General features: G+C 43.9%; 1 protein-coding gene across 6 annotated transcripts in view; it reads left to right on the top strand.

Annotated features, from left to right (window-relative positions):
• SS18L1 (SS18L1 subunit of BAF chromatin remodeling complex) overlaps positions 1-12,835 on the top strand; it is a 54,025-nt gene extending 41,190 nt beyond the window's left edge. For 5 of the 6 annotated variants that reach the window (XM_033963929.1, XM_033963928.1, XM_033963926.1 and 2 more), the window contains 3 exons: positions 3,538-3,660; positions 7,194-7,321; positions 11,266-12,835. In XM_033963929.1, coding sequence (XP_033819820.1) covers positions 3,538-3,660; positions 7,194-7,321; positions 11,266-11,292 — 278 coding nt within the window. In that variant the 3' untranslated portion in view covers positions 11,293-12,835. The remainder of the gene's footprint in view (positions 1-3,537; positions 3,661-7,193; positions 7,322-11,265) is intronic. The other variant, XM_033963925.1, reaches the window with a different exon arrangement.
• Positions 12,836-14,008: the final 1,173 nt, after the last annotated feature.

Raw genomic sequence — 14,008 nt, 5'->3', positions numbered from 1 at the left:
CGAGCTCTGGAATAACCTTACCTCCCCCCTTCGGAACCTGAGTGCTCTCCAACCCTTCCGTAAACATCTGAAAACCTGGCTTTTCTCAAAAATCTAACTCTCCCTCCTCATCTGACATCCTAGCTCTCTAACATTCTTCTTTCCTCCGATCTTCATCTAACCCTTTCCCTGGAGTTCCTTTCTCATTACAATCCCTGTAAACCGTGCCGAGCTCCATGACCATGGAGATGGCGCGGTATACAAACCTAAGGTTTAGTTTAGTTTAGTTTGGTATTCCAAGTAACTATGGGACTCATTTTCAAAACATAAAAATGGCATAAAGTGGCACTTGGACATTTTTCTTTCCAAAACGTCCAAATTGCCATTTTCAAATCCAACTTTCTAGATGTTTTGCTAAGCTTTATGTCTGCAGTGCACCTACATCTCAAAGGGAGTGCCGGAGGCATGTTATGGGCAGGATTTGGGCGGGCTTAGCACTGGCCGTTTTACAAAATGTCCAAGACACAACTTTGGATGTTTCCTGCAAGATGTCCAAAGTCGGAAGCAGAGAAATGACCATTTTCAAAACCAGCAACACCGCAAGATATCGGGGTTTTTTTAATCGCCATATAGGTCTTGTTGGCCAGGATGTTCAACCTTAGGACGTCCAACTTTGTTCATCATTTTTGACCACAAAACTGTCCTAGTTCAAAACGTCCTAATCCAGACCATTTGGATGTGGGAGGGGCCAGCATTGTAGTGGACTGGCCACACAGACATACCAACAGAGCAGTGGGGCACATTAGAGGGCCTTGTTGTGAATGTCACATAAAGGGTGCCAGAAGTACATCTCACCATAAGCCCCTTATAATGTATGGTGAGCCCTCCAAAACTCCCTCACAATGGTTAGAGCTACAACCTCAGCACCCTGAGGTTGTGGGTTCAAATCCCATGCTGCTCCTTGTGACCCTGGGCAAGTCACTTAATCCCCCATTGCCCCAGGTACAGTAGATAGAATGTGAGCCCACCGGGACAGGCAGGGAAAAATACTTGAGTACCTGAATGTAAACCACTTAAGTAATAAGTGGTATATAAATACTAAAATAAATAAATAAAAATAAAAATCTGTTTACCACTCCAATAGCCCTTATAGCTGCAGGTGGCACAGTAGGATTTCGGGTGTTTTTTTGTGGGCACACACTTTCCACCATACATGTAGTGATTAGAGTGGCTTATGGACCTCTCTTTGACTCACTAACCCACTCACCAGGGTACTTAAGCCACCTGTGTGCTGCTTTAGGTTTTCCCATACCAGGTGCTGCTATTCTAGAGTTAGATATGTACTGTTTCATTCAGATTTTTGGAGGGTGGTAGGGAGTCAATGACCACTAGGGGAGTGTAGAAGGGTCATTATGTAATCCCTCCACTAGTCATTTGGTCTAGGGTTAGAGTTTGGCTACCCTTTTGACACTTAGACGTTTTTAAAACAGGCCTAGCTCACAACGTCTAAGTTCCGTCCAGGACATCTTGGGAAATGTTTGAGTATTACCGCAAGATGTCCAAGTCTAAACCCACCCATAACACACCTCCAACATGCCCCCTTTAGTTTTGGATGCACAGTGGCTAGGACGCCTCACAAGATGTTCAGAAAAATGGTTTTGAAAATCAGCACTTGGTGAGAAAAAAGTCCAAGAACTGATTCATGTCATTTGTGGGATGTCTTAGTGTTTTGATAATGCCCCTAATAGTCACTCTTGTCTTAGCCATCTCCATCACTAAAATGACTGCCATGAGATAGCCACTGAATTTCAGGGCAGATATTTTGGTGGCAGAGATAGCTGGGGCGAGAGTAACTGTGAATCACACTTACCCCAGTTAGGCTACTAGAATACCAGAGTGCCTAAGGTAGGTGGGGGGGAGGGGGGAACAGGAGCAGTTGGGTATGTCTGGGAGTGGGAACAGAATCTGTGTGTGGCAGAAGGGGGGAAGGTAGACTGTGTACCATAGTAGTGGCAGCAGAGGGAACGGGGCCTGACAGGTTTTGTTTACAACTTTGGTTTCTGCCAAAATCAAGTAGTCAATTTCAGTATCAGCAGAAACTAAAGATCCTGGGTTTGGTTGGGCTGTAGCCCAGGCCAAATCCCACTGCAGCTCCTTGTGATTTTGGACAAATCACTTCACTCTCCGTTGCCTCAGGCACAAACCTAGATTGTGAGCTTACTGGAGACAAGGAAATACCTACTGCACCTGAATATAACCCACCATGAGCTACAACTAAAAAGATATGCGCTAAATCCAAATAATTAAATGCATTTATCAAAAAGAGTTAAAAACAGTGTACTTCCAACAAACTTGGTGCTTTGATTGCCCTATACAAATATTCTGTACTAGTGTTTTAGCCCGTTACATTCATTAGAGTAATGGGTGATAGAATAGCCTCACCTATACCCTGACCCCACCCATGCCCCGCCTCTACCATGCACAGACCCTGCCTCCCACTGATCCCAGTCCCACCACCTCACATTTCACCATTTCCTTAGTCCTCTGTACCCTTTTGGCCCTCATAGATCCTCCATCGCATTTATCACCTGACAAGGCCTTTTGCTCCGTGTGGGTCTGGCCTCCTTGACCCCCATTACTTACCCAAGGCGGCAGCAGCGGTCCTGATGTACCAACCCCTCCTCCCTCAGTGCCCCAAAGCAGCAGAGGTCCTACCATATCCATCTCTCACTTTTCCCCTTTCACACCCTTTACCATCTCTCTCTGACCCTGTTTCACCCCTTTTTCCATCTTTCCCTTTCCTGTCCCCTCTGTCCTTCCCCAAGGCCATCTCTCTCTCTCCTGCCCCCTCCATCCTCCCTGAAGTCTATCTCTCCCTATCCCCTACCATCTCTCCCTGTCCCCCTTGTAGCCACTCTGTCCTTCTCATCCGTCTCTCTCTCTCTCCTTTCCTCACTTGAGTCCAATATCTCTCCCTTCTCCCACTCCCTCCCCCGAATCCAGCACCTCCTGCCTCTGTGGATCTCTCGCAGCTCCTCCTCGTCCTCCTCCAGCCAGGCTTCATCCATCTACACTGGCTCTGGGCTCGCAACGTCGCAGAGGGAGGGCGATGTGGAAACTGCCGAAGGCTCCTTCTTGCGATGGGGATAATAAAACCCTTAGCGTGCATGCAGACATGAAACTCTGTGCGTCCGTGCAGGCTCCTACTGCACATGCAGAGGCACAAAGCACGGACGCACAGAGTTTCAAGTGCGCATGCACACTAAGGGTTTTATTATAGCGGATAGTCTCTGCTAAAAGAAAATACTGCCTTGAAAATGTCCAAGATTCTCGCATGCTTTCAGTCCCTCATTCTTCCAACTTCTGGGGACACTCTGTTTCATATTGGAGCCATGGAGGCAGCTTCTTTATGGATCCTTGTGCAGACATTAGCAGTGCCTGAGTGTTGATTCTTCCTTTTTATAGGATTTCTCAGTCCCACTTCTGATGGACAACAGAAGTCTTGCTAAGAGATGAAATCTGTGAACACCAACTCTAACCCACATTCTCTTCTCCTAGGGAACTCACAGTACAGCCAGCAGCAGGCAGGTTACCAGCAGGGGGCAGCAGCACAACAACAGTCATACCCACAGCAGCAGTACCAGAACCAGCAAAGCTACCCAGGACAGCAGCAAGGCTATGGTGAGTCCCAGCTGAGGTCTGACAGTGAGAAGCATCGGTGTCTCTCCATTTTCTGGAGGAAAGTAGGAAAAAAGCTAGCCTGAAAGAAGAAAGACAGTTGTCCATGGTATGGATGAATTTAGGTGCTTTTTATGTGGGGAACAATAATGCTAGCTTTCCTAAATCAGCCATTAAAAAAACCCAATTGTATTACAGGGTGTCTATATGAAAAGTCCTATTTTATAAAGTAGCATAGGAGTCTATGTGCCTTCATAAAAGAGCCACCCAGAACCAGCCCTAATAGCATGCAAATGTTTTCATACAAATTCACATTAGTTCCAAAGATACGTGGATTTTCTATGCATGGACCTATATATTTTGTAAAACACATGGACGCACACGCATACACACGCAAACACACTGCAGTTTTGACCCACTCTGTCCAAACTATTGTTCCAGGGATACCTATGTGCACTGCTTATACAAGTACATACTATCTTATAGCCTGCATACTTTTAGGTGTATATTCAGCCTATTTCCATACATTTCCATGTATGAAACACATGTTACATACCCCCTGCATGGATAAACTGGGTGGACAAATCCACCCTATTCTGAAGATACCTTTCTGCTTCCATATCGGACTAAATAGGAATTATATGCCAATTTTCCAAAAAGTGTTTATCTTTTACCACATAGAATGTGGCGTTTAGTAGGTGTGCATATATTTTGGTTTCAAAAACATAACCCCCCTATAGGTCTGCCATGGACCTTAGATAATCTTTACACTTACACTTCTACCATTAGACACACAAGAAGACAATATTCAAACAGTAAACAGAGACAATTTGTGTTTAGAAATCTTCTGGGCTGAAAAAAGTGGGTGTATATTGCCAATTAGATATCCTATTTAAAATTTACTCCCTCCCACCTCACCAAAGGGAACAAAGTCAGGGCTTTCTGGGGCAGATACAACATGAGTCCAATTTACATTCCTGGTGGAATTCTGCGCACAATATTTTAAAATTCTGCAAAGTTTATTTGTAGTGTGTTGCATATAATTCCCCTATCCTAAGGCCTGAAATTCTTTCCTGCCTTTTCCTTTCTCAGGTTCCAGCCTCCTCAGTTCCCTCTCTCACTCCAACTGCAGTTCTTTCTCCCTCTAAATTCTACCTCTCTCTCTTGCACTCTGAATCCCCTCCCTGGACCCCATGGTCTGGCCTCTCTCTCTCCACTGGTCAATAATTTCTTCCACCCTTCCTATTCCCCTCTAGTCTGAGTCACCCTCTGTTTATTGTACCTTCACCCCCACTTGCAGGTCCAGCATCCATGTTCCCTCTCCCCACCCCCCCCTTCTCTCATTCACACCCTTATGCTCTGGCATTAGTGCTGCCCGATTCACGATTCGAATCGGTTCACTGATTCACTTCGGGTGAATCGATTCGAATCGGTTCAAAACAAAAAAAACCCAGCTTCCCGATTCGTCTGACCCTTCCCCCTCACTCCCTAAAGCAGAAGCGGCAGCTGCCACACCTGCTTTAGAAGGCGAGGGGGGAGGGTCAGTCAGGAAGTGCTGCTGTCGGCTTCCACCCCCCACGGTGTCCGGCTTCCGGCTCCCACCCCCTCGGCCTTCCGCTCCCCCCGGCCTCCCCGCACTGTTTACCTTCCAGCCGGAACAGCCTGCAAGCAAGATCGCAGTGTTAGCGATCTTAGTACCGCTTTGGAGCTGGTTCCTCCGTCGTGGTCCCGCCCATCCTCTAACATCAGAGAAGAGGCGGGACCGCGATGGAGGAACCATCTCCGAAGCGGTACTAAGATCGCTAACACTGTGATCTTGCTTGCAGGCTGTTCCGGCTGGAAGGTAAACAGTGCGGGGAGGCCAGGGGGTGGAAGCCGGACGTCGGGGGGGAGGGGGAGTGAACAGTCTTCGGGGTGGGACAGGCAGGCAGGCCTTCAAAGGTGGGATAGGCTTTCAAGGGAGGACAAGCCTTCAAAGGGGGGATCAGGCCTTTAGTGGGGACAGGCATGCCTTCAGGGGTAGGATAGGCTTTCAAGGGTGGTAGGCCTTCAAGGGGGGGGCAGGCCTTCAAAGGGGGACAGGTCTTCAAGGGGGGGGACAGGCAGGCCTTCAGGGGTGGGATAGGCTTTCTAGGGGGGGATAGACCTTCAAGGGGGGGAGGCAGGCCTTCAAAGGGGGACAGGTCTTCAAGAGGGGGGACAGGCAGGCCTTCAGGGGTGGGATAGGTCTTCATGGGGGGGACAGGCAGGCCTTCAGGGGTGGGATAGGTCTTCAAGAGGGGGGACAAGCCTTCAAGGGGGGAGGCAGGCCTTCAAAGGGGAGACAGACGTTCAAGGGGGGACAGACCTTCAGGGGAGGGGGGGCCCTGGTATAGAAGTACATGGAGGGAGGGAAGGGGGTTCAAAGAGATGTGCATATGCTGGACTTTGGGGAGGAAGAAATGGGTCTGAAAATAGAGGAGAGGGAGCAAGGGAGAGAGATGATGGACAATGGAATTTAGGGAGGGAAGGAACAGAAAGGGAGAGAAGTTGGACGCAAGGGATAGTGTGGAGGGGGGGATAGAGATACTGGATAGGAGGGTAGTTGAGAAAAGAAAGGGAGAGATGGTGGACCCTGGGGTGGTGGGGAAGGAAGGAAAGATGCTAGATGAAAGGGTAGTTAAGAAAAGGTGGATCTGTGGAGGGAGATGAAAAAAAGGAAAGATGCCAGACCTCCTGGGGAGGGAAGAGAAACGGAAGGGGAGGACAGAGATGGAAGATGGATGGTTAGCAGGGAGAAAGAAGAAAGAAGGAGACCCTGGCATGCAAGTTATCAGAAGACAACCAGAGCCTGAGACCAACAAAATTTGAATAATGACCAGACAAAAAAAGGTAGAAAAATTAATTCTATTTTCTGTTTTGTGATTACAATATGTCAGATTTGAAATGTGTATCTTGCCAGAGCTGGTGTTAGACCGCAAACGTGAGCTAGGATTTAAGAGAGAGAGGAAAAGTCTTTTTTGTTTGTTTATTTTGTTTACACCACAGCGCCAGTGTGGTTAGGAGAAGGCAAAGGGGGTGAAGAGGCTGTAAAATAAACCCACCAGGATGTTTGAAAAAAAACCACTCAATTGGGCAGGAAAATTGAATCGAATCAAAAAACCAATTCAATAGGCTGAATCGAATCGAATCAAAATTTTTTTTCCTGAATCGGGCAGCACTATCTAGCATCTCTCTTTCCCTCTCTCTACTGGCCAAGCAACTCTTCCTCCCTTCCCATCCCTGGTCTGGGTCTATCTCTCTCCCAACTCTCCAAATCCCCCAAAATTGTGGGTCAAGCATCCCTGTCCCCTTATCCCCCCCAACCCCACCGATCTGGCCTTTCTCACACACAATACTCCTCCTCTGCAGATCAGTCCTTTCTCAACCCATCCTCCCCCGCCAGGAGTAGATTTAACTAGCTAATAAGAATTAGTGACTTCTGTTTGTAAAGTGCTTCAGGGAGAAACACATAATGGGGCATTATACAATATATGGCATGTTGTTGTTCTCTCAAGGCCCAGCACAAGGAGCTGCATCTCAGTACTCCAACTACCAGCAGGGCCAGGGGCAGCAGTATGGGACCTACAGAACCTCTCAGACAGGTCCGACAGCACAACAGCAGAGGCCTTATGGATACGAACAGGCAAGTTCCATCCTGGATCTCTGTTTCATCTTACATTTTCTTTTATTTCTCCCTCCCTGCCTAACTGGTCTTGATTGTTCTTCTCTCTCCTATTGAACGTCTCTGGGTTTCTTTCCTTTCTCCAGTTTCCATCTCTATTCATATATTTTGTCTGTTCCTTGTTATTTGTGGGTTCACCTCTACCATTGCCTTTTCTGTTACGTCCCTTCCGGATTCCATACGCTAGGTGTTCAATCCCAACTCACGATCTGGGAGTTGCAGAAATCCAAACACTTTTCCGAGCATATGCTCCACCCCCTTAGCCTGAGAGCTAGAAACATATCCAGTTGAGTCCCAAAGCCAAGTAACATACCTGAACAAATCCACGACAAGGGGGTATGGGGGAAGATCCCCAGCAACACAAACAATTCATGAACTGGTCTGCTCTGCAAAACATGAACAAGTAATAAACAGGCACAAAGGCAACACGGAAAAACACCGAGGCACAATGTAGAACTAACCTGTGGTGTGCAACGAGCACCCCAAGAAAGGCCTTCGGTAACGAGCATACTCACAGAAAACGTCCCACAGGATTTGGCAACTGGCTGGAAAATCTTCAAGCCTGTAAGGAGAATAACTGAGGCAGAAAGAAGCAGGCTCTTCTAAACAATTGAGTGTATACAGAGAGGGCGGGTCATATGGAATCCTATAGGGACTAACAGAAAAAAGATTATCGAAGGTATAAATCTAATCTTCCATTCTAAACCTCTATCCCCTCAACCATAAAAAAAGAACTGCCTAACTAGGTCAGATCAAAAGTTCATCAAATCTAACATCCTGTTTCTAACAGTGGCCAAATTTTGACAGGATCCCAAAAAAATAGCTACATTCCATGCAGCTTACCCTCAGAGATACCTTGATAGCAGTTTAAGGACTTTCCCTCCAGGATCTCATCCAAACCTTTTTTTTTTTACCCCGTGCTTTTACCACATTCTCTGACAATGAATTTCAGAATTTAATGGTACATTACATGAAAAAAAAATATTTTCTCAAATTCACTTTAAATATACTATGATCTGTGTCCTACTCTTTGTACTTTCTGAAAAAGTAAACATATGATTAACCCATTTACCCATTCTACGCACTCATTGTTTTACAGACCTTTATCATATCTCACCTCAGCTGTCTGTTCGCCAAGTTGAAGAGCCCTAACCTCTTTTAGTCTTTTCTGATAGGAGAATCATTCCATTCCTTTCATTATATATAAATCATTTTTATTAGGAAGACATGAACTGGAAAAGTAACAATATCTAAGGCACATACACATTAACCTCCCTCTTTTACAAAGCTGCGCAGCAACAGCCCCGAAGCCCTTTAAATCTCTGTGAGCTTCGGGGCCGTTACCGCAGCAGCCCGCGCTTAACGGCTTCGTAAAAGAGGCCCTAAGGAGCCTCTCCCAAAAGGACAAGCAGCCCCATAACACATTATGAGCTCCTTTTATAAAGGTGTGAACATAAGCAGTGCCTCTGCTGGATCAGACCAGAGGTCCATCGAGCTACGGGCTTTACCTCACGCACCGGATTAGCACGTGCTAGCCAAAAATCTACCGCCTGCTCAAAAGGAGGCATTTTAGCACGCACTATTCCACGCGTTAAGGCCCTAGCACGCCTTTGTAAAAGGAGCCCTATATCTAGGAATGGCAAAATGTAAATTTAAAGCATTACAGTTAATTCAAAACGCAGCAGCCCGGGTTTTAGTAGGTGGCACCCGTTCAATGCATATAACAGTGAAATGTAGGGTTCAATATAAAGTTTTAATGATAATTCACCAGGTTTTGTTAATATTGAAACTGCCTAATATTATTCTATTGCCAAACATTAATGTCCCTGTTTTTCTGTTAGCATGTCTTCTTTTGTCTGTTTATTCTGGCTGGTGGTGTACACTCCCCCTTTCGCATCACACATTGAGATACCTCAGTGCATTCGGTTTCCTCAAAAGCCTTTATCCTATTTAGCTGTATAATCTATAGGGCCATGTCTCTGGCTCCAGCATTAAGGAATTCATTACCTTCATATTCATGTTCAGAAACTTCCTTTGGGAAATTCAGGACTGGTTTACAGAGATTATTAATATCTCAGGATTTCTCAGTGTGTGAGTTTTGATATTTGGGAATATATTGGTGGGGAGCTGCTGTACAGAAATAGGCTCCTTTTTCCACTTTGACATGTTGCTTATAGGTAATGGGATTTGATATTCTGTCTTTCTGTATACTATATAATATGTAAACCAAAGTGATTTACATATTATATACAGGTACAAGTAAAACCTTGGATTGCAAGTAACTTGGTATGCAAGTGTTTTGCAAGACAAGCAAATCATTTTATTAAATTTTAACGATAAACAAGCAAGGGCTTGCAATATAAGTACATACAGTATACACACATCACATCACATCATCACAATCTGACGCTGCGGGAGTGTAGCGACTGTTCTAAACGAGCGAGGTCTTGCAATACGAGTACATACAGTGTACACGTGTCGCATCATCACAACTGAGCCGACGGTTCTTCTCTCTCTGACGCTGGTCTGACGAGGTCTTGCAACGCGAGTACATATGGTATACATGCGTCACATCATCACAACTGAGCTGACGGTTCTTCTCTCTGACGCTGCGGGAGTGTAGCGACTGTTCTAAACGAGCGAGGTCTTGCAATACAAGTACATACGGTATACACGCATCACATCATCACAACTGAGCTGACGGTTCTTCTCTCTCTGACGCTGCGGGAGTGTAGTGACTGTTTTAAACGAGTGAGGTCTTGCAATACGAGTACATACAGTGTACACGTGTTGCATCATCACAACTGAGCCGACGGTTCTTCTCTCTCTGATGCTGCGGGAGTGTAGTGACTGTTTTAAACGAGTGAGGTCTTGCAATACGAGTACATACAGTGTACACGTGTTGCATCATCACAACTGAGCCGACGGTTCTTCTCTCTCTGATGCTGCGGGAGTGTAGTGACTGTTTTAAACGAGTGAGGTCTTGCAATACGAGTACATACAGTTTTTTGTATTAAGGTTTTGGGGTTGTGGAGCGAACCGTCTGAGATTCAATTATTTCTTATGGGGAAATTCGCTATGATATACAAGTATTTTGGATTACAAGCATGTTTTCGGAACGAATTATGCTCGCAAACCAAGGTTTTACTGTACATATTTTGTACCTGGGGCAAAGGAGGGTTAAGTGATTTGCCCAGCGTCACAAGGAGCTGCAGTGGGAATTGAACCCGGTTCTCCTGGTTCACAGGCCACTGCACTTACCATTAGGCTAGTTAATCTTGTTAATTAATAATGTTTATATTAATAAATGTTCTTGTTTTTGTAATGTGAAATGCATTACTTTTTCTATTATGCAATTATGATATAAACTGCTTGTTTTAAAGAAAGGCAGTATATAAAATTTGATTAAATACACCAGTTTATGTGCAAATGATTTTTATTATTTCAACCAGAACATACAAATAGAAGTTGCTTACAAATCCAAAGAATAACAGTGCAAGCTCACCCCCTCCCCTCCCATCCCTCCCTTCCCTCCCCACAAATACACCAGTTTAATCTACTCTCTCATTGTAATGTAATTAGCACCCTGTAATCACTTGTTCTTCTCCTTTTACCTCTCTACCTTCTCTTTTCCTCAGTCTCCTTTTCTTTCACCCTTTGATCTCACTCTTCTCATTTCTCATCCTTCCACACTTCATCTTCTCTGCCTCTCATCACCACTTTAACCTCTCTTACCTCTCCATTTGCCCTTCTATTGCCCAGAGCAAGTCATTTAACTTCCATATGCTCAAAGCCTGGGAAAGGATATTTGCACTGTGCATATGTGACACTATTTAAAATAACTCTTAAGTTGTTATTACTATTACTTCTAACATTGGTGTATGTTTCATATCTTCTGTGCATAGAGCCAATATGGAAATTACCAGCAATAAGGTGAAAATGCTCACGTGCCTGAATCTGAGCTCCAGCACTGGGTGCATGGACAGTTTTCATTCATGGTAACATGTCGGTTCTGCATCTATCTGTAAACAGTGTTCATTTCATGCTACATAAGAAGCTGCCAGGCATCACCAAGAACAAAGACAGCGCTTGAATGGTTTGATACTCTGAATCCAGTGCTTTGTATAGTTCTGTAGGTTGGCAAGCTATGGAAGATTTGTTTCCTGTATTTCCATTCTCAATGTTTGTAAAATATCTCAGGTGTGGGGGAATGGATTTCACTCATCTGAGATTTAAATAATTGACCTTGGAACACTTCAAGGACATTCTGAAGTCCAAGCAAATTCTTCAACAATAAGTTGACTTCCTTGGGCAATAAAATAGAACTGTGGAATGATGTTCCCTGAAAAGAGCACACACAGCCTTAGCACAGTGTTCCATTTGAACTGTGCAGTAAAGCAAGGGTCTTTAATCAGTAATCTCAAAGAGACCTTTTAACCTAAGGGTGTGCTTTCCAGGAGCACTGTCATGCATTTTCTCAAACAACTTTCTTACATGTAAAATTGTGCTCTGTTCATAAAAATAACCATTCTAAAGTAATTATATAAGTTCATGAGTGAGTCCCATATGTTTACACAACTGCTGCCATCTTGGTTTAAATGTGGTAAACTTGAAACTACAGCACATGTGGCAATGTTTGTATAACCATACTCCAAGAAAGACAGTTCTTAAAGGTCAAACAAAAATTTCCTCTCAACCCAAGCATTGGGCATTCTACCGTCACATGCACCTGGAGAATCATTAAGTGTTCTTACATGTATCTGCAATCAGACAGGAACCTCTAACAGTTTAAACCATTCTGAGTCTGCTGACAACATGCCCTTACTGAGAGTAACGGATTTTATAAGATACATGTTATGAGCGCCACCTATCAGAATATGATTTTAGACAGATGAGTGCAAAGCCCAATATTACTCCAAAGGGCAAAATGAAGGAATGATGGACTTGAAGGAAATTAGAGTGCGCAATGTTTCCTGCCGATGCATTACATTCTTACATTAAGAATATCTTGATGTCCTGTATATATATATATGTATATGTATATAAGAATGAGCACTTTGGAAAAATTGTTGTACCTTTATGCCTTTAATTTGTATATGATTTATTTTGCTTTCTTATTTCCAATTCTTTTAAGAACAAAATATTTATTGAATATGTTGGTCATTTTATGTATCAATATGGGTGTGAGGGAAAAACAAATGTGATGCTGGTTATTTTTTCTCATTTTTTTAATGAGCTCTGCCTCATTTTTGACCATGCATATACCTGCATAATATTAAAAAAAAAAAAAAAAGTTTGAAAAGAGGTTAATGGAAGGAACCCCATAAACCTTTTCCTTTCTCAGCCTTGCTCACCTTTCTGAGATATCAGAAACGTGTCCATGTCGCTTGAAGAATACAATGCAGCAGCCATAGTGCTAATGGTGTTTATTTTGTTGATATCTTATTAAAAATATTATTAAAATGAATGCATCTCTTCCTTCACGTAGCTGTGAAGTTATTTCATGATACAAAGCTGCCTTCTTCTGCTTACCCATGGCAAGACCATGAAAAGGACTTTACCACCTACACCGAATCCCCTGGATACTATATGCCTTGCTCTCCCAAAATGCATGGGCAAATAAATTGGATAATAATCTCTGAATCATCAATAATTGGATATAAACAACTTTATCAATGTTAGTTGGCACGCATTAAGGGCTCCTTTTATCAAGCAGTGGTAGAGCGTTTTACTACAGGCCAGCATGGTAAATGCTCCAATGCTCATTCAATTTCTATGAACGTCGGATCATTTACCTCGTTGACCCACAGTAAAATGCTCTGCCGCTGCTTGATAAAAGGCGCCCTAAATTTGTGCATAGCACCTAACTCCCTTTGTGTATAATCTGAAAAGGGGGTGTTTCCTGGATGTGTTTGGGGTATTCCAAAAAGTTGCATGTGGAATTATAGAATAGTCCAATCCAGTGTTCTTCAACCTTTTTACACCTATGGACCGGCGAAAAAAAAAGAATTATTTAGTGGACCGGCAAACTACTAAGACTGAAATTTAAAAAAACCATCTCCGCCCCGTCCCCGTGAGCTCGGTCCCGCAAACCATCTGATCCCATCTGCACAAGCTTCAAATAGTTATGATTTTATATTGAACGTATTTTATTAAAGTATAAAAATAAACAATATTCTGTACAATTGTCATTTTATAAATACAAATAATACAGAGCAAGGATCAACAAAAACCCCTGTCTCTCCTCCCCTTCACATATATTCCCCCTAAATAAGCCAAATTATTACAGAATGATACACAGAAATATCATGCTAACAGAATACCGCAGTCACACATGACATGTTAGGGGAGTGCAACTAGGGCAACTTCCCCCTGGTCAGAGAAAGCCCTAAGCCAGATGGAAGCTAAAGAAGCACTGCCTGGGCTTTGCAGTCCACAGTTATGTCAAACACCAGCTCTCGCAGGATACCTATTTCAAATCTGATATATTCTAATCACAAGATAGAAATAAAAAAATTTTTTCTACCTTTTGTCGTCTCTGGTTTCTGCTTTCATTGTCTTTTCACTCTCTTCCATCCAGAATCTGCCCTCTGTCTCTTCAATCCAGAATCTGCCCCTTCCATCCACTGTCTGCCCTCTCCCCCTTCC

The sequence above is a fragment of the Geotrypetes seraphini genome, chromosome 11 (genome assembly GCF_902459505.1).
Source record: "Geotrypetes seraphini chromosome 11, aGeoSer1.1, whole genome shotgun sequence".
Taxonomy (NCBI): Eukaryota; Metazoa; Chordata; class Amphibia; order Gymnophiona; family Dermophiidae; genus Geotrypetes; species Geotrypetes seraphini.
Note: the sequence above shows the minus strand (reverse complement) of the source record. Positions and strands in the feature narration are given on the sequence as shown.